The sequence below is a fragment of the Triturus cristatus genome, chromosome 7, assembly GCF_964204655.1.
Source record: "Triturus cristatus chromosome 7, aTriCri1.1, whole genome shotgun sequence".
Classification (NCBI taxonomy): Eukaryota; Metazoa; Chordata; class Amphibia; order Caudata; family Salamandridae; genus Triturus; species Triturus cristatus.
Genome location: NC_140590.1, coordinates 333415449 through 333435937, shown reverse-complemented (window position 1 = coordinate 333435937; position 20489 = coordinate 333415449). Strand labels below are relative to the sequence as shown.

At 46.3% G+C, this 20489-nt stretch overlaps 1 protein-coding gene across 2 annotated transcripts in view; it reads left to right on the top strand.

Moving 5' to 3' along the window:
- LMTK3 (lemur tyrosine kinase 3) overlaps positions 1–20489 on the top strand; it is a 196895-nt gene that overhangs the window by 120605 nt on the left and 55801 nt on the right. For both annotated transcript variants that reach the window (XM_085616455.1, XM_085616454.1), the window contains exon 12: positions 15718–18755. In XM_085616455.1, the coding sequence (XP_085472581.1) occupies positions 15718–18755 (3038 nt within the window). The remainder of the gene's footprint in view (positions 1–15717; positions 18756–20489) is intronic.

Sequence of the window (20489 nt, the reverse complement as noted above, 5' to 3'; positions counted from 1 at the left end):
ATTGCTCACTCATGACCCATATTCTCCCACTGACTCCAGATAGTGGCCAACTCCAAAGTTAAGCCTCCACCTGAGAATCATAATGTAGAGAAGATTCACAATGCAAGAGATGAACTTCCATTGCCACACACCAAGCCCAATAATGGTTACAGGATTTGAACATAGGTGACTTGCAAATTACCTGAACTGCCACTGCTACGTCTATGTAAATTCTTCTGCTGTAATGCCAGCCTCTAAAATTCCAGAACAAGATCTGGCAATGGAAACTTGAAGGGATAGGAGATGAACAGAACCAAGTGCCTTATTAAATACCATCTACCTTCGAAGAGAAAAACAGGGCTCTTCCTCCAGAGAGGGACACCAGAATCACCATTGCTCCATCCACTGGTATTCCTGCAATGAGGGGTATCAGGTTTTGGGGCATTTAGTGAGACTCTTGACAAGGGAAACAACTATGCACTCATCTGCTAACCACCTGCAGTTTGGCACAAAACAATGGTAGCATTGCACGCTTTCAGTCTGCAATTAGATCTGCGAAGGGAGCCCCAACTCCTAGTCATATTGCGGCAAGTATGTTTTTTGGACGGACAATAACTCTGTGAGGATGGTAGGACCCCAGTCAGCCTCTCCACCACAATATTTTTTACCCTCATGTTGATGCTGATAAAGACAGGAAACCCCTAGCTACCAGGATGCCACTGGGAACACCAAATCAACAATGCTCTGGAGAAGGTTTCTTCAGGGCCAAAAGAAGCATCAACATCACTTTCCAGTTATAGGACTTCAGGCCTCGGTCCTCTTGGTCAAGGGCTTGCTCAGAATTACTTCACCGACTCAAGACAGAATTGCTATAGAAGGGACGAGATATTCTCACATCTGAGCTAGGTTTCTTGGTATCAATCAGACTTGGAGAACCTTCTAGATCTAACCAGACAATAGGATCAATATCTCAAAGCAAGACTACCTCAGCTTCCAGAAGTGTCTTAGATGTACATGGCACAAATAATCACTGACATGGCAGCTGGGTCCAGCTTGACAGGTTTTGACCCCTGGTTTCTCATCATGTGCCCTAGTGTCTCTCGCTATTACCTGATTTCTATGCCATAGCAGGGGTGAGAATTGTTACCATTGTATCTCTGCCACAACCTCCTGGAGAAACAGAGTACCAATGAATTATAGACCTTGGGAAGGTTTTTATTGAGGTATGCTTGGTTGATTAATTTGAGTTCGGAAGGCTGCACACGACCTTCATGTTATTAAATGACTAAAGAATGAACCATTCAGTCAATCAGAAAGAGCTGGGCCGCAAGATGCCCACCAATAGACATTTGTGAATAACTGCTATGTTAATTAGAGGCCAAAAGGAAGGACTGAATTTTAAGTGAATACTTTTAATGGAAACCCGCCACTCCCTTAAGGAGAGTAAAGTCCTCCAGGGAAGTCTGAAAATCCCACAGCAGGATTAGAATGATCGGGTCTCTCCATTTTGAAATCGGTTATCCAAATGAACAAAATGTTTGGTGTCATGGCGAACTCCTCTCCCTTGTTAACGTCTAAACTAAACATTATATGTATAAACTTAGGGCCACCACTAAGGAACCAGATGGGGGGTATTCTAGAACAACAGGTCTAGATTTATTAGGATCAGTTTTCTGGCAGGAGAATGGCAAATTCTGTCAGGGTGAAACAAGTCTGTCTCCTAGCCTTATAAACATCCCTGCTGACAAAAAGGATAAACTGACTATTCCCAAATCTCCTGAAAGTGTGACAGCTTGTCTGCCTCTCTTCCCAGTCCCCTGTTCAGAGGATTCTCCTATTGGATGCTCATCACCCCCTAGAATCATACCTAGTTTCAACATGCATTTCCTGATTTTTCAGACTAGTGGTTCCATTGCCTGCGCAAATTGAATTGATGATTGACAGTGTGCATCCCTCTCTGGTACTGCATTGCATGTGCGACCGATTTGATTTATCCTATGTTGACTCTTGCCAATGGCTCAGTATAAAACATAGGGTTCCAAGTGAATACAGTATGAATGAATGGCATTCTTAAAGCGTGCATAAACGATCAACCTCGGGCCGGATAGCACTCACACTAATAGAGAATAAGAAGGGGACTCGGCAAAAAAAAGTTGGGTCTTATGAGCCTTTCTAAACAATTAACAGGTTTTTTATGACAAAATTACAGTGGAAGGGCATCCCAGAGGGCTGGTGCCACAAAAAAGGCTTATTCTCCTAGTCTTGCTCTTTCAAAACAATGATATGTCAACAATAGCAAAGACTACGAGAGACAAAGGAGAGTGTCTAGGTAGCTGCTTCCTGAAGACGGTAAGACCTTTCTCATAAAAGACTTTATGACAGAAGCACAGCACGTTAAATTAAGTTAGCTTTTCAACTACGAGCCAGTTGAGGGTTTGTCGAGCCTCAGAGATCCCGTCATACATCCACAAATTGTGTAGAAGGCCTGCTGGCCATGTTCTGGACCTCTTGAAGTCTCCGTGTTGAAGTAGCATGAAACGCTAAGTAGACAGAGGACACTCCATTGATTTCTGTTGCTAGAGTGAGAATCTTTTCCACCCAGAAGACTAGACTCTTGTGCGTTTCATCTGGTATGGGTGCATTTCTCAACGTGGAGGGCTAAAAAGTTGGTGACCAGTGGGTGTCATTTCCTAGCAACAGCATTTCAGATTTTGATCACTTAAGTCTCAAGAAATTGCCATTCATGCATTGAAACTTGGGCAAAATACATCTTGTCATTGCTTCTTGGATGTCAGAGAACGATTTGCTGAATCTCAAAATAAGCTGCCTGACATCAGCATAATTGTCACTACAACAGACCAAGCAGAGAATAGGGTTTTGAATGGGCAAAAGAGTTCCCACTTATCATGCCACACCAAACGCACATCTCTTCTAAGCCCCAACACTAAATGTTTCTTCAACCGTTTTTATTTTAGGATATACATATTTCTATTCATACAAATTTAATTAATGGACATATACCTCAGTACTTAAAGAGATTTTTTTTAAATCTAGTACAGAGACAAATAGATATGGCACAATCGATTCAGCCTCCTATCAACATTCCAGAATTACTCAAACTACTGTCAAGTCCAGTTGAATTAAACACAAGGCCCCTGCTGTACACATAAAGTCCAAACATCTTCTATGGCCAGCAGCAGTGAGTAATTTAAAAAGCATCGACGTATGTTTCAGTGGCTAAACTCCAAATTTAAACTCCACCTTCATCAGAACCAAACAAAATAACCAGTGATGCAATATAATGACAGTTTTTCAGTCGTTTGAACTGAATTGCACGGAGGTCAATTGTCCTGGTACTCATGAAGGAAAGGAGGGAGGAACAATTCATAGATCTTGATTTACTCTAAGTTCCTCAAATAGCATTTTAAAGGCAAGTAAGGCAAAGATAAAGAGATGTGGGTTGCAGGTCTTTTAAAGCTCTCACCAATTCAGACTTTTAACTGCTCCAAAGACGAAAATCCCAAAAATGAAGAGGTGAATCAGGACTGGCCTCATGGGCTGTTCCATTAGGTAGGAGAAGGAAAGGATATGCATGTATCCAGGGAGCAAATAGGACCGTGGCCGTCCTATAGATCAGCGTAAGTGTCTACTCTAAATGCAGTGTGCCAGAAAAGATTTGGATCAGTAAGGAGGAAGAATTAGAGACTGATTTCTTCCAGAGAGAAAGGAAACAAGCCTGTCACAACAAACCCTTGCATTTGACTAAGATAAGATAATGCGCCAACTGTATCAAATGTGGCTGGCAAGTCAGGAAAATGTGGCAGGTGGGAATGCCAAGATCCAGACCCAGTGTAAGATCATTCAGTTCGGAGACCAGAGTGGCTTCTGTCCCCTTGCCTAACCCAAAGCTCATGTGGCTAATGTGTAGTAGATGTTGAGCTTTGAGATATTTGGCGAGCCCGCCAGCTAGAAACGTTTCATGAGTCTTGGATACCGCACATAAAACGGTGATGGGCCTGTAGCTGGCTTTGACTTTGGGATCTAAGCTAAGTTTTCTATAGAAGGGGCTTCAATACTCCTTCTTTCCAACCTTGCAGGAATGTGCCAGAGACAAAGGAAAAATTGAGAATAGAGGTAATCACTAGAATGGTAACAGAAGAAGGAGATTTAAAACCTTAACCAGGTTGGTATCATTAGGGGAACCTGATTTCAATGAGAAGATAAATCCAGAAACGTCTGGATGATGAAATCCCATACACCAGAGTGTGTTGCAAAAATAATCCTGATCTACTGTGCCACATCCTTCTTAGGGTCTAATGAGAAGAATGGTGTGTCTTCCTCCCTAATAAACTTTCTCTGACAGCCTGATTAACAATGGCCCAATACATTCTGATGGGTAATTACCAAGAGTGATATTGTCCTCATCCCTCATTACATTTCAGCATGTCAAACCTGCCAGATTTAAAGAGTGAAAAATATACCGGCATGGAGATTTGGGTGTGGTAAACACCAAAATGCACATGTTATGTGCCAAATTCAAGGCAAAATCCGGTGTAGGAGATTGTTATCACAACCAATAAAATTCTGAACACGTTTGTGTAGGATTTTATGGGATGCAATAGGTATCCACTCTGACCTCAGGACACTCCTAAAAAGGCCCTAGGAGTCTGGATCACTCTTGTACATTTTCCTAATCACATTATGGAGAGTTCAAGAGGAAGTAGTTGAGGGGCTACAAGACTCAAATGAAGTTGTGCAGTCTCTCTGGCTTCTTCTTGTACATTTTTGGGGTTTCTTCTTATTTAGAACCTCAGACAGGGTCTTCCCCATCAGATACCACTTAAGTCGCTAACTAAAATGATGTGTTGCTGGGCCCGCAGTCGCGATATTGGATCCTATAGCACCAAAATTAAATTTGAGGCCTTGTATTCAAATGTTTAAGAAACATTGTTGGAAAGGGCATGCATTCTCATTGTGGGTGTCACAATGGTGGATTCTTTTCCTGTACAGATTAAATTAGTTTCTTAATTAAGATCACCTTTCCTTTATACTCACACTGCAAGGGTATTTCTTCACATCTGCTTAATTGAGTGTACATCTGTTCTAGGTATTGTCTGGTCTCTTAGGGTCTGATCACTTGTAGAAACATTGCACTCTATAAGAAAACATGAGGAAACCTAAGACATTACACAAATCCCTACAAGGGACAGTGGGTAGGGAAAGCAGAGTCACCAATGAGAAGCCTTGTGTCTAACTGCTGCCTTGATGGCAGCTTGCCATTTTAAAATGCTTTCTCACTTTTATGGTTTTTGCAATCTATAAATATGTTAATTGATTGGTTTAAAATAGCTCTGTGTATCCTCAAAGACCACATGGGAGACAACAGGATGTATGGCATATTATATGTTGCTATGCAAAATAAGATAGTCAAAGTGGAACATAAAGAATAGCACAAACACATGAGTCCTAAGGATCGGTTGCTGCTCGTGTGTTGCAAAGTGCTGCAAACAGGCCCAGTGATCTACTATGTATTATAATGGCATATAGGCTCAACTTAAAATTAGGCTGCATCACATGAGAACCTACACAAATCTTTGTAAATGTTGGCTTCAATCAGTGGTGGCCCATCTGTGTGGGTGTCAGGACTATGTTTCCCATCATTTTTCCAGAGCATGATGAGTGTCTGTCAGACTAAGCAAACGTCAGCCTGATGCACACTTATCATGTCAAAGCCAGGCACTTTAACTTCTGCTAATGTGCAGCCACTCTGCAGTCAAGGTTTGCCGAGCTGAAGGTCTTACAGACCTGAAGTCAGCAATATCATCAGCTCAGAAACGACTTGTGAGGATACTCCCTCTGAGATTAAGGGGAAGCAGTACTGATAGAGTCAGCCCTTTAGTTTAAGCCCTGAAGTTCATAGGGCTGATTGTCAATCGCTGACGCCCAGCTCATCACAGCATTGGTGAGATCAGCACACCTCACTTACCCACGCACCCCACCCTGTGACAAGTTTTTTTTTTTGTTTTTTTTTTCTTCAAAACCTTTATTAACACAAAGGAACAATACAGGCAGTATCGATCTCCCAGGACGAGGGCGCAGCTCCTCGCGCAAGCAGTTGAGGGCGCTCTTACACAGCCATTTAGCCGACATCCCAGGGGACCGGCGGCATTGCACCTATCTGCGCTGAAAGTAGCCCCCAGCAAGGTCCCTACGCCGGCCAGAGCCGTATCTACCCCCATACCCTAGAGGAGCGTACGCGTGTTGAGCAGGAGCTCCCACGCGCCAGCCTCATTTCGCCAATCTGCCATAACCCCGGTACGTTCCAACCTTATCGCTACCCCCCCGCCCACCCCACCCACCACACACGCACTGTCTTCTCCCATGCCTCTGCCGTATTCTCCCGCATCCATCATCGCACAATCTCGGCGTGCCCAGTCCAAGTGTCCTCCCTCCGTCGATCCACATTTATCCTGGCAGCACACATACCCCAACGTGGGCCGTTCACGAAACTAACCCAGTCCAACTAGAGACTTATCTATCCGCACACTCCGCATGCAGCCCCCTCTACCACCCTGTGTAAAGGGGAGCCTCAAAGGCGCACTTCCGCGGTATTCTGATCATGTCCAGGGTCCCCCACCGCTGTTGCGTGCCCACAGGGTTCCACATTCTGTGTCCCCCCCTGACTATCCAACTCAGGGTCCCCGGGTGTCAGCGTCGTTCTGTACAGCCCCCAGAAATCCTTGGGACGGCTTTTAGGTGGTAGCAGTTCACTATATATCTCCGCCTGCGTGCTGCAATACAGCATGTCACTGGCCCATCGCTTTTTAGTAGGTAGTGGTCCTCTCATCCAGCAAATCGCCACAACCCTCCTGGCTATCAACAGTGCAATATCCGCCAGGCGGTGCAATGCCGGCGGGAGGGGTCTGGAATACCCCAGCAGCGCCAGAGCTGGACTAGGGAGAATCTCCACCTCTAGTATCTTACTGAGCTCTCGGAAGACCTCCGCCCAGTACCTGGCGACCCCCGGACAGTACCAGGCCATGTGCATGAAATCCGCCACAGGGTAGTGGCAGCGCTCACACTCCGCAGATTGGCGCAGTCCGTACCTATGCAATCGTTCCGGGGTATAATATACACGCTGCAAGAATTTAAAATGCACCAATCTGTGTCGGCCGTTCAATGATACCTTCTTGGTGCTGGCGCAGCAGTATTTCCACACCTCGTCTGTGATCTCCATATTAAGATCCGTCTGCCATGCCGTTCTCGCCGCGTCGCACCGGTGCGCTATACTCTGGTCCCCCAGTCTTTTGAGTGTCGTGACCAGCTTGGCTGACGCCGTGGTCTTTATTACATAAGTGAGTTCCAGGACCTCCGGAGGCTCCGCCATATCCGGCCCCAAGAGGGCCGAGAGCGCACCGCGCACCCTATGGAACTGAAAACGCTGTAGAGGCGTGGGGGCCGGCGACACCGATCCAATCTGGTCCCACGTCTTGGCCACTCCGTCAACGAACAAATCCGCCATCCGCGAAATGCCCAGCTTACTCAGCGCCCGAGTCACACCCTTTTCTCTCAGCGGGGGGAGCCACACCGCCCACTCCACCGGCAGTAACGGGGAGTACAAGATCTCGCAGCCCCGAGCCTTCGCCAACTCCCGCCAAGCATGATTCGTGGCCTTAAGGGAGTCTAAGCTTCCCACCCGACGGTCTACCGGCTGAAAGGTGACTGCCGGTAAAGGAAGCGGGTCCGCGAACAATTTCTCTAGGATAACATGGGGAACCCCCGGGTCAGCATGTATCCACGTATGCAGGTGCGCCGCCTGCGCAATTCTGTAGTACCTTTCCAGGTCCGGGGCCCCCAGCCCCCCCAGTTCGTACGGCAGCGTCAACACCTCCCATCGGACCCTGGGCTGCTTGCCACCCCAGGCCAGGGTAACAAGCGTTTGGTTTAGCTGCTTGAAAAAGGCCCTAGACAGCACGACCGGGATATTATTAAACAGGAAGAGGAACCTCGGTAGGACCACCATTTTCATGATAGCTATTCTGCCCAACAATGTCAGGGGAGCCGATTCCACGTCTCCACATCCTCGACTAACTTGGTGTACGCCACTCTGTAGTTTTCCCGGAGGAGCACCTCCGGGTCCCTGTGCAGCTGAATCCCCAAGTACCGTACCGAATCCGTTGTCCACTGCAGGGGGTATTCCAGTCGGAACGGCAGCGTCGCCGGCGATAACGGGAACGCCACCGACTTGCTCCAGTTCACCTTAAGGCCAGACAGCGCCCCGAACCTGACCACCTCCCTAAGAATGGAGGGGAGATTCACCTCCGGGTCCCTCACATACAGCAGGGTGTCGTCGGCATAGGTCGAAATGCCAATCTTATAAGTGGGAAAGCTGATGCCCTCATACCTATGGTATTCCCTAATGGCGCAGGCCAACGGCTCCGCCACCAGGGCATATAGGAGAGGGGAAAGGGGGCAACCCTGTCTGGTGCCCCTGCCTATGTCAAAGGCGTCCGTGACTCGATCTCCGATCCGCAGCCTAGCTGTGGGGCGGTAGTACAAAGCACCCAGCATCTGTAGAAAGGGTTCACCCAGCCCGTACTTGCGCAGTACCCGCACCATGAATGGCCACTCTACAGAGTCAAATGCCTTTTCCATGTCCAGAAAGAGCGCCAAGGCCTTACATTCCGGGCGTACATGTTGCATGGCACCCAACACCGTACGGATATTATATGTGAGGTTTCTTGATGGGATAAAGCCCGCCTGCTCCAGGGCCACCAGTTCCGGCACCAGCAGCGCCAGGCGCGTGGCTAAGACCTTAGCATACAGCTTGGCGTCCACGTTAAGCAATGAGAGCGGCCGGTAGGACCCGCACATGTTAGGGGTCTCCCAGGTTTCAGAACAGTAACCAATAGCGCCTCTCTCATGGTATCCGGCATACACCCCTCCTGGCATATCTCATCAAAGAGCGTGATCAGGTGCGGGAGGAGCACGTCCTTGAAGGCCTTATAGAAGGCCACTGTCAACCCGTTAGCGCCCGGTGCACTGCCCGACCTCATGCCCCCCAGTGCCTCCAGGATCTCATCCTGTTGTATGGGCAACATCAGGAACTCCCTCTGCGAGTTAGACAAGAAGGGCATTTTAATGTAGCTGAGGTAGTCATCTATTTCCTCCTCCATCTGCGCTGACTTAGAGGAATAGAGGTCGGCATAGTACTCTCTGAATTCCGCCACGATCTCCTCTTGGTCAGTGATCACTGCGCCCGCGGGGGTGATCAGCTCCTCTACTACCAGAGGCTGTCTGCTATTACGCAATATCTTCGCCAGCAACGAGCCCGGGTGCTCACCTTCCCCATACGTACGGGCAGTTGCATACTTGCCCATGTGCTGCACCTCTCTGTCTGCTTCGCTATTGTAGTCCGCGACCAACTCGCAAATCCTTGCTTCAACCCCGTCAGCCGGGGACCGCAGTAGTTGCTCTTCGAGCTGCGTTAACTGCGTTTCTATGGTCCGCATACGCTGTCGGATGCACTTAAGGACACCAGAGTGTTTGGCCATAGCCATGCCGCGTATGTAAGCTTTGAATGAGTTCCATATCGTGTGGAAACTCTGTACCGAGCCCAGATTCTTATCGAAGAAAGACTCTATGTCGTCCGCCAGCTCCCCCCGGAAGGCCTCGTCTAGCAACGAACACCCTGTGACAAGTTAGGGAAGGTCTTCCGCTCATTGGTTGACCCTTGACAATGTTAGCCAACAAGAGGAGTTGGCGGGGTCTTCAGATTCTTGCTTCCCTGCCAATGCTTACAGCTCCTTCCTGGGCCATTAGGCTTCTACCTCTCCCCATCCGCTGGTCCTGCCTTCTACTGTTGCGGCCCAGAAACAAAGTGTTTCATGGAATGTTTGGGTCGGTGTGTGTATGTAAGAATGTATGTGTATTTTCCCATGTGGGCTTTGTGGATAGGTATGTGTGAATGTGTGCATGTATGTGCTTGTGAATCGGAGTGTGGTTGGGAGAATGTGTGTGCTTGTGAATTGGGGATTGTGAGAATGTGTTTGCTTTTGAATGGGTGTTTGTGATTATTTACAGTCCTTGTGTGTGTGTGATTATGTGCAGTCCTTGTGTGTGTGATTATGTGCAGTCCTATGTTCTTTTGAATGGATGGGTGTAAGTAAATGTGTCTGTGTATCAAGGAAGTGTTCTGATACCGCTTTACCCTGCTAGCGGAGGAACTCTTGATTCTTCTCCCGAATATTTAATATAGCGTCTATCATTATTTTAAAACTGTTAGTTGGGCTCTGTTTTTGTTTTTAAAATTGAATGAGCATATAATTGTGGTTTTAAATAGTTTTGGCACATAACCTCATTGCACTCACCCTCTGTGTTCTGTGTAACGTGCTGTGTTCAATGCTCGTAGGGGGTCTTTTACGCACAGTCGGTCCCACTTCGGCAGCCATTTTGGGTCAGCGTTCTAGTCGCTGAAACCCAACCTAAGGGATAAACAGACCGATGAAGCAACCGCACAGCAGGCGTGCCTAAGGCAAGCCCGTCTGTGCCCGTTGGCGCCCGGCCGGGTCCAGGGGCCACGACCCCTGGTGCCTCTGCCCCAGTAAGGTACTGTTACAGCCTGGCTCAGTTATCTCTCTTCAACTTTATCCCTGAGATGAACTGCCTTCACTCCCTTGATCCTTACAGCTCCGTCTTGACCTGCCAGCATTGCCCGTTTGGGCTCCGGAAATCTCTCCACCTTCCAACCTCTGTGGAATTGCCCGTAAAAACATTCAAGATTCTTTTACTTAATTGTAGATCTCTACCTAAGCATTCCACTGAGCTGCACATATTATTGACTACTGAAAATCCAGATATTTTGTTTCTCACTGAAACCTGGACTAATTCCAACTCTGGTCCTGATATCATTCAAAGTCTTTCGCCGGACTATCTAATATAAAGGTTGGACAGGCTGGAGTAGCCATTATTTACAAAAATCATTTGACCTGTCGAACTTTTGGAGGTCCTTTGACTGAGTGTAAGTACCTCAATTTCTCAGTAGGTTTGACCCCTCTGCTCTCTCTCTCTGGCATTCTCATATACCAACCCCCTGGACCTTCAGCCCAATTCTTATCTTCCTTACCCGGAGCAATCACTAATTTAGCCAGTACGGTCTCCAATTTTGTTATCCTAGGGGATTTGAATATCCACTTTGATGATCTAACATCTAAAAGTGCCGTAGAATTCTCAGCCGATCTCGCAGCCCTCCAACTCTCGCAGAGAGTACTTTACGCTACTCAAGTGAAAGGACACCTTCTTGACCCTTTCTTTTCAAACCTGCAGGAGCTGCACTGCTTGAAGCCCACACCTATCCCCTTGTCTGATCATTATTTGATCTCTCTCTGTTGGTCCCCCAAGGTGGCCATCCCTTCTGCTCGGCCTGTAAAGAAAACTACCCGCTGCTGGCGGAAACTGCAGCTAGAAGAATGGGTCCTCTCCTTAGATGGTAGTGTACCTTCAATGAACCATGATCCGGAAGTAGCCAACAACCAATTTAATCACTGGATGGAAGACACTTTAGACCTAGTTCTCCCAAAAAGACCTATAAAGTGAATGTAGGCCTCAATAAATCTGCCTGGTGTACTCCTTTGTTTCGTAAATTAAAACAGATTTGTATAAAAGCGGAGAGAGCGTGGAGGAAAGATTTCTCCCCCTCCAGGAAAAAAGAATACAGAGATACTTTCAAAGTTTACAAAATTGAAATTAAAAAAGCCCATGCTTGTTAATATAGCGAAAAAATCTCTTGTGCAGCCAACTCATCCCGTGAAACCTTCCGTATTGTTAAGGAACTCACACAAGGCATAGCTGCCCCTGACGTCCTCGAGCTAACAGACGAACGTTGTAACGAGCTCACGGATCACTTCCATAACAAAATTAAATCTATTCAAATTTTGTTTACTGAACCTGACTTAAACTCCTTTTCCAAAGTAACTATTGTCAGGAGGGAGATTCACCTACTGGAAGCATTTCCTCCCCTGGACAGAGAAACATTTCTCACCATCTCTGCCCTGGTCAAGAGTGGATCCCCTCGTGATCCTGTCCCCCCTAAAATTCTGAGATCCATAGCCGGCTCGGTGGGTCCATTCCTCACAGACATGATCAATTCCTCATTGTCTTCTGGAATGGTCCCTTCTTCATGGAAGAAGGCGTTGGTAAAGGCCTTGTTGAAGAAGTCCAGCCTAGACCCCACCTGTCTTGCAAACTATCGCCCCATTTCGCTCTTGCTGAGAAGTTTGTCAACATGGCTCTCTCTAAGCACCTGGAAGTGGGTAAACTTCTACACCCATCCCAAACCGGGTTCCGCCCCTTGCAAGGGACTGAGACAGCTCTAGTGGCTGTCGTAGAGGACTCAAGAAGAATCCCCGATGCACGGGGCTCTTTAGCCTTGATACTGTTAGACCTCAGTGCGGCATTTGATACGGTGAATCACCGTATTTTAATTCACTGACTTAAGGAGTTGGGTGTAACAGGAACAGCTCTGGATTGGTTGTGCTCCTTCCTGGAGGACATATCCTACCAGGTCTTTGGGGGTGAGGCTATCTCAAGTCCCAGACCTTTGTATTGTGGAGTGCCTTAGGGGTCATCCCTGAGCCCCTCTCTTTTTAATATTTATATGGCCACCCCTTGCAGAGACTGTTTCACCATTCGGGGTGCATATAATAATGTATGCCGATGATACCCAATAAGTGGTGGCATTCAATCATAAAAGCGCCCCTCCAACCTGCCTGGGCCCTTGCCTCGAGGAGGTGATGAGATAGATGTGCCATTCCCATCTTAAATTGGAAGGCAGTTGCTTCCTGCTTTGGCATCCTAAAATTGTTGCGCAGGGTGCTGCCTTTGCTTCCCCCTTTAGCAAGGAAGCTCGTGGTCCAGGCGCTTATGTTATCATGCCTGGACTATGGTAATGCTCTCTATCTTGGTGCCTCTGGTGCGGTCTTTAAAAAACTCCAAACCATGCAAAATTGTGCCGCCCAGATACTTGAGGGTGTCCATAGCCGTTAGTCAGCTAAACCCGCCCTCAGATCCTTACATTGGCTTCCTATCCAGAAAAGGGTTCATTTTAAAGCCCTCTGCACCACCCATAAGATGCTTGTGGGTAAGAGACCGGATATCATCTCATCTCTTGTCCGACCCTACAAAGCCCACAGACAGCTACGCTCAAATGACCTTCATTTGGCGTCTGTTCCCAGAATTAGGAGGTTCAGAAGCAGCAGCCGGCTTTTTTCCTTTATTGCCTCCAAACTTTGGAATTCTTTGCCGCTGCAGCTGCGTAAAGAATCAGACCACTCCATTTTCCGTTAGAGGCTTCAGACCTGGCTTTTTCCACACTGATTGCTACAGTTTATTACGGTTCGGCCTAGCGCTGGGATGCCTTCGGGTAACCAAGCGCTTTATAAATGCTACTTCACATTTCATTTCAAGTGAGCATGCACATGTCTGCCTGCCACACAACTCTTTATATTTACCAGGCTCCACTGGTCTCAGTGTCGGGCATGCATAATAATGACTACAAGACTGATTGATTGACTAATTGAATGCATATACAAGGCACTCACTGTTGTACTATATTCTATTGCAACATTTACTACCCCTATGTGGGGCGCTGAATCGCTTGCCTGCTTGAGTACCATGCTACACTGTGTAGGATGTGCCGTTGTCTTTGTTTTGATCCCATGTGAGAAGTGTTTCCATGACATTCATGATGACCACTGAGTTGCGGTTGTGGTATTATGTGGTGTAGTGCTTATTAGTGTGATGAATGAAGAGGTATGAGCGAGGCGCACAGTTTATGGTTTTCAGTAAGCTGGCAGCTTTTAGCAGGCATGCAGGTTCCTTTATGGTATTTCATATGATAATAGTCCACTTAGTTGGTTACTTCACTAGGTTGTCCATTCTGAGATATTTTCTTTAAAGTTTATGGTCCTGAGCAGGCATATGTTGAGGGGAGAAATATTAGTGAAATTCTGCTGGGATAGACTTTATGAACATCATCCCATATCTGATTGTCATTGTGAGGTGTCAAGAAGCTGTCGTACTGTGTAGCCTTTCTGAACCTGAAGTGATGGACACATTTTGCGCACCCACTGGCCTTATTTATTTGTTCCCACTTCTCCATGTAGCCATTGCTCTCAGGCCTTTTGTAAAGGCCAGGTCCTTCTGTCTCAGTGCATGCCAGGACACAAATGCCTGATAGTTCTTTTTAAATAGAGTAGAACTGTCATATTAGTTGAACCCAGATCGACCTTTGTAACTTTATATGGGGCAAACATGGCCAAAAGGGCATTAAATTGCATTTCTACAAAACCAGAGTACATTACACATTTCTTTTCTTTTAGGTACATAAAGAATACGTAATTTGTCTAGAATCACAGAATGTTGAGCTAGGGCCAGTAATCTAACCTAGTTCCCCTGTTCCAAAGGTAGCAGCTCTAGACGTTTGGCCACAAGTCCTCTTGTAGATTAGCAACTTTAACAAGGAGGTGAATATGTTCAGTCCCTACAGCAAATTATCCTATAGATGTGCAGTTTTAGTATGTGTAAGGAAGACTTGTAATAGAAGTCCCCAGACATGTTAAGATCAGGGAGTGATGTATGTTTGTCATCCTTGTACCAGAGCCATCAGAATCCCTCAACTCATGCTCTTGCAGAAATAGATAAAAAAAAATGCTTATTAGGAGTACTGCTGACAGTCTGTAAGCCTTGCAGACCTCTAGGAAGGGGTACTCTTAGAAGCCTTTCTGAATTCCTTCATATCGGGAAACCCTTCAGGGTAATAGACCAGCAGGTACAAATGTAAGTGCTCCATTATGATCCTGCGAGATGCACCATATAAAAGTGTGGATACAAACATGTATACATGTAAGAATCAGCCTTTCAATGTGTTTCGCTTGCATAGAACTAGTTGCAGAATGTATTAGGAAGATTTATTAACTCAAGAGCAAAACAGATCACTCCTGATAAGGATCGGGTAGCAGACTTTGAGCTTCTCCAGTCTCAAGACCATGCATGCTCTGCTATCCACTCTCGTTCCTTTCCTTGTGACCCTATTATTTTTCCATCATTTATGCCGTGAAGGCGGCAGCGGGTGGAGTCTTGTGCTGCTGGAATGCTAAGTAACAACATTTGAATGAAAAATTTGCAATATGTGAAAAATGTTACACTTTCTTCTAAATAATTTGAAAGCGGAGGTAGAACAGTAACTTAGACTCCCATGGTATTTTGGGAAACTAACCCCGGTATTGTAGGACACAAATTAAAACTGTAATTAGACTAGCAAGGCAGTACCATCCAATACTGCCTCAAGGTCCCCCACAGACACCCACTAAGTGTAGGAGCAAATGACCTGAGTGCATGGAGTTTCAAATTCACACACTACCTCCACATTCACCAGCAATCACTAATAGTAGCACCTTTTGGAACAGGCAAGGACCTTCGACACTGTTTAACCTGGCCAGATTTATGCAAGATTAAGAGTGGAAGGAGAGCAGTCCACTTGTTCTATGAGGGCAAAGGCCAGCATGAAAGAACTCTTTCATTTCAAACTCGCTGTATTGTCAGATATTAGCTTTTTTTTAAAATTGGCTTTCCTCATAAACTTGTGTCATCTTGTTTCTACCCTTGTTGATGTGAACCTCAGAGGCAATTCAGTTAATTTGCTTATTTGTCCCTCCATTTTGTCCACCCGGCCCTCTGCAGGTATGAGGTGATGCAGTCCTGCTGGCTGTCTGTGGAGCAGAGGCCTACTGTTGAGGAGCTCCACCTGCAGCTGACGTACCTCCTCAATGAGCGAGCTAACCAGGCAGATGAAAGCTTCGAGTGGCGCTGGAATGAACTTAGACCCAGCAAGATGTCCTTAGGTGTGCTCCGGCGTTCTGAAGAGATCTCAGCCTTCCCGCTGCTGGACAACTTCACCACAGATGGCTTCCACGCTGATATGGATGACATTCTGACAGTCACTGAAAGCAGCCGGGGGCTCAACTTTGAATACATGTGGGAAAAAGCCCGCATGGGTCGCTGGAAAGAGTCACCCCACTCTCCAGATTATCCAGCCAGCAACGGGGGCCTAACTGTGCCTGCCAATCCCTTCTTTGACTCTGGCCACCAGCATTCTCGACAGAACTTGGAGACACCTAGTGTAGTCCCTGTTATCAGTGCTCGGAGTCCTTCAGTAAGTAGTGAGTACTATATCCGTCTAGAAGAGCATAGTGAACGGAACAATGGTGTGGAATGCACAGTCTGTGCCCCCAGCCCTGTATATGAACGGCAATATGATCTTGAAGACCAAAGGGGCCACCACAGGCACATGTCTCTCGGGAGCCCAAACTCACCCCTAGAGCCGCTCTTCTCTTCAGACTGGGACCCACTCGAGAGCAGCAGGGATAGTCCAGAGCAGGCCCCTGCTCATATGATATTGCATGAAGTGCCTTCCCTTGTGCATGGCTGGACACCAAGTGGCTCAAACCCCTTCATCACTATTGCCAGGGACTTGCCACGCTATGTCAACCCTTTCCGTGGGCCAGGGGAGAGGGACATTGCGAGGCACATTCAGGAGACATCCCTTATGGAGCCTATAGGTGACATGTTCTCTGGAAACTCCCTTCTCAATGTCTACCATGACCTGGAAGACCACCCTCGGGGCTGGGACTGTGATGGGGTGGAAGGGAGAGGGGCTGGAGAGACTCTGGCTGAAGATCCAGCATCGTTGTGTGAGTTCCTAGAAGACAGGGCCTCACCATGGGACTGTGAGCCGTCTCTCATGGAAGACCAGACATCAGAAGAGAGCAGCAGCAGTAGCAGTGGTGGGCATCGCCGGGGCTCACTCTCCTGCCCTCTGTGCAACAGAGGGCTGCGGGGCAGCCTGCAAAAGTGTACATGCTCTATGCTTCGAGGGGATGTGGTCATTGACTGGGCCCATCACCAAGATCTGGATCATGACAACTTTGGGCTGGATGACACTTCCTCTCTCAAGGTTGAGCAGGGATCTCTGTCAGAGTGCTCCATACAGGCCCGGGTGTTCGGGGAAGGTGATGCTTTGCCTGGAGGCCCCCCTGGCGAAGGCCTGGCCTCATCAGAGCATGAGGAGTTTTTTGATCCACTCATGGGTACTGCGGTGAAGAGCTATGACATCCAGGATTACCCAAAGAGGGGTCAGGTAAAAACCCATGATACTCTTCAAAAAAGCAGCCTCCAGCATCCCTCTTCTCCCTACATTGGCGTGTCAAACGCATTGTCCAACTCTAGCATCATGATCCCCATAGAAATCACTCCACTGTCAACTCTGGCAGAGAGCGCCGAAGAACAGACTATAGAGATACTGCCAGATATGCAAAAAGAAGAAGACTCTGTAAATCATAGTGCCCTGTCTTCCACAGTGGGCAATCATAATGAACAGAGGGCAACACTGGACTCTGTAGATTCTCTTGATATACCGTCCAACACCAGCTCCTCTGATATGTGCAGCCCAGCTTCTCATGACTCCTCACCAGGGCAAAAGTTTGGAGACAGCGGCTACGAAACAGAGAACACCTTCTCTCCAGAGTTTGTTGTCAAGGTAATGGAGGAGGATGACGCAAAGACCCCAAAACTCACCTTGACACCCATTTCTGAGTCAACTAGTGATTTCACTCTCACTGAGGACATGTCTGAAGAACAAGCCACCCCAATTGATGAGTCACTGCTGAGACCCCTAGAATCAGGAATCCCCCACAGAGACTCTGCCTACTTCTCAGATGCTGACACTGAATCTGAGAAGCACTCAACAAGAATCGGTCACTTGATAAATGAAGAAACTCCTGAAACACTGGACCAGGGTGGTGGCCAGCTGCAAGAGGAGATGACAATTGCAGCAAATTTAGAGCATGGGCAGCCTTTTCAGCAGCAGATTGTAGAAGACGTGAAATTACATCTTGATCCTGTGAAAGAAGTTACATCAAAACAGGACAGCCATGAAAATAAGGAATATGAGGCCGTTTTACCACTTATAGAGAATGGAGGTCTTCCTAATGAAGATTCTGAAAATCACATTGAAAGTCATTCTTTGAAATTTCAAGGGGATACAAAGGATGGAACTTTAGGGGAGGTGACAGCAGACATTGAACCCCATGGTACAGAGACAAAGAAAGAGAATGGTGAAAAACAATCTTTTAATATTGACTTAAAGGTCAAAGAAGAAGGAAGCATGAAACCCCCAAAAGAAAGTGGCTTTGTGGTGCAGATTTCCAAGGAGGAGCTCTTAGTTTCGTTGAGGGAGAATGTCACCAAAAATGTATTGTCCAGCAAAGACTCTAAAGCAGCAGGTGGACCCCATGTCTTCTTGAAAGACCATTCTGTACAGAAACTGTGGTCCATGGAGCCAGAAAGAAAGGTGCCGTGTGAGGGCCCAGAACATAAAGGAACATTGTGCCCAGAGAAAGAGGAGTCATTGGCACCCTCAGTCATTTCCGATACCAGGCCGGATCCATGCCCTGACACCACCAACAGTGAGGGCTTAACATGCTGCAACTCTGAGAAGCTGTGTGAGCATAGTGGGGAGGCAGACAAGAAGGGTCAAGTGACTGACAAACTGCCAGACAGCCAGAATGGTAGTTCAGCGCAAACCACCAGTACAGGCTCCTCAACTGAGGTCTCAGACTTTCCAAGCCCTCCCCCTATGGAAGTGACCAGGCCACAGCAACAACCAAAGCTTTTCTTGGATTTAACAGTTTCGGGTAATCACGAGAGTGAGAACATCAAAGGTAAGAAAAAGGCTCTTGTGATTAATAACTGGACTGCTAATGGACCAACGAGATGAACACCCATTTAAGGAATCATTTAATATAATGCATGTTTAGGCTCAAAGTATATTATAGTATATACAAATGTTTGTTATTTATATTTCAGAACCAGCTGCCTAAATACTCAAAATCAGCAGGCCAATGTAGTGAGGCATTCAAGCAAAACACAGAGATGGATTTACATAGGCAATTGAGGGAAATGCAGGCAGGCCCTTTTAATTGAAATCTGCCTGTCCTTCGATTGAAAATGCAACAGTCCTTCTGGTCAAGCAGAATGGGCCTCTAATCTCTTGATTATGCATGTCAGCGTCAACTAAAGATATATGTGATGAAATACCCCTTAGCATACATTATAAGGACATTGCAAGTAACCAAGGAGTTTCATGACCATATAATGGAATGAGACCAAGGCTGAGTTATTTCATAAGGTTATGGAACTCTGAGGATAGAATGATAGGTTACCTTCACACAGGAGTCACACTCTGATCGGTAACTTTTTCAGTAAAATGTCCATCTCAATCTTGGGATGGAGACTGTGCTAGTGGTACTTTGAAATGATATTCTTGGTTGGATCACTGAGGACCATTTGGCTCCACTGGTCTTTTTACACGTGCTGGCAGCATTTGATACAGTGGATCATCATCAGGTCCTTTTGAACGCTGTTGCCAATGTTTCAAATACCTATCAACTACCATAGCTTGTTTTCAATGTTTTTTCTTTTGCATAAATGACACCAACATTTAGAATGCAGCATCTGTTGATGAGAGCAGTCTACCAGAGATTGTGGGGTTTCACGTAGCATCACAATCTGCCTGTTCTCTTTTAAATATATTAGCCCCTCTGTATGAGGAACTAAGGAATCCAAATCTGTTTTAATACTACGAATGAAACAGGGTTTCTTTCAGTAAAACAAGATTGTCTGCCAGCATATCAGGCCTTGATGAATATGAAATGTTTTCAAATAAACAGTGCCAAAATGGGGACCATGGTCCTTTATTTGAAGGGGAAAGTGACTTATCAAGCTCTTCCCCATCTGCATATTTTTGGTAAATCTATTCAACTTTCCACGAAGGTCAAAAGTTTAGGTGTGATATTAGACAGTCTAATAACTAAGGCCTGCTGTTAATAAAAACTGTTTAAAAAATAAATCTATCTACTTACTGATACATACTCTTCTCTTGTAGTTGATGCAGAAATAAATTTGATGCCAAACAACTGTAATACCATATATGCAGGTTTCTAGCATTTACATTGGCTTCAGGCAATCCAGAGCACTGGAGTTGTAGGGATAAGAGATCATGTATCATGAGTGCAGGAGAGAGCTCTAGTGGCTGCTTATCAGAGAGCACATTCACTTTAAATTGTAATAATTAGCCCATAGTTGTTGAAATGATGGTACTGGAATGGAACATTTCAATGTCTTAAGTGCCTATACCTCCCATGAAAGCTATTTGATACTGTGTTTACAAAGGTGTTCTATGCCAGAATCAATATTTTTATAGATGTACCTTTCTGGATTGGGTGAAGCTGTTGACCAACTATAATGTAAGAACACCATAACTCCTTAACTTTGAGGAATGGTACTTCACTAGTCATATGCCATTGATAACAGCTGTATCTCTAGTGCAGACAGAACCCATAACAACGTTTTCACCCACTATTGGCATTTTCTCGCATACTTTTTTCCTTATGAGT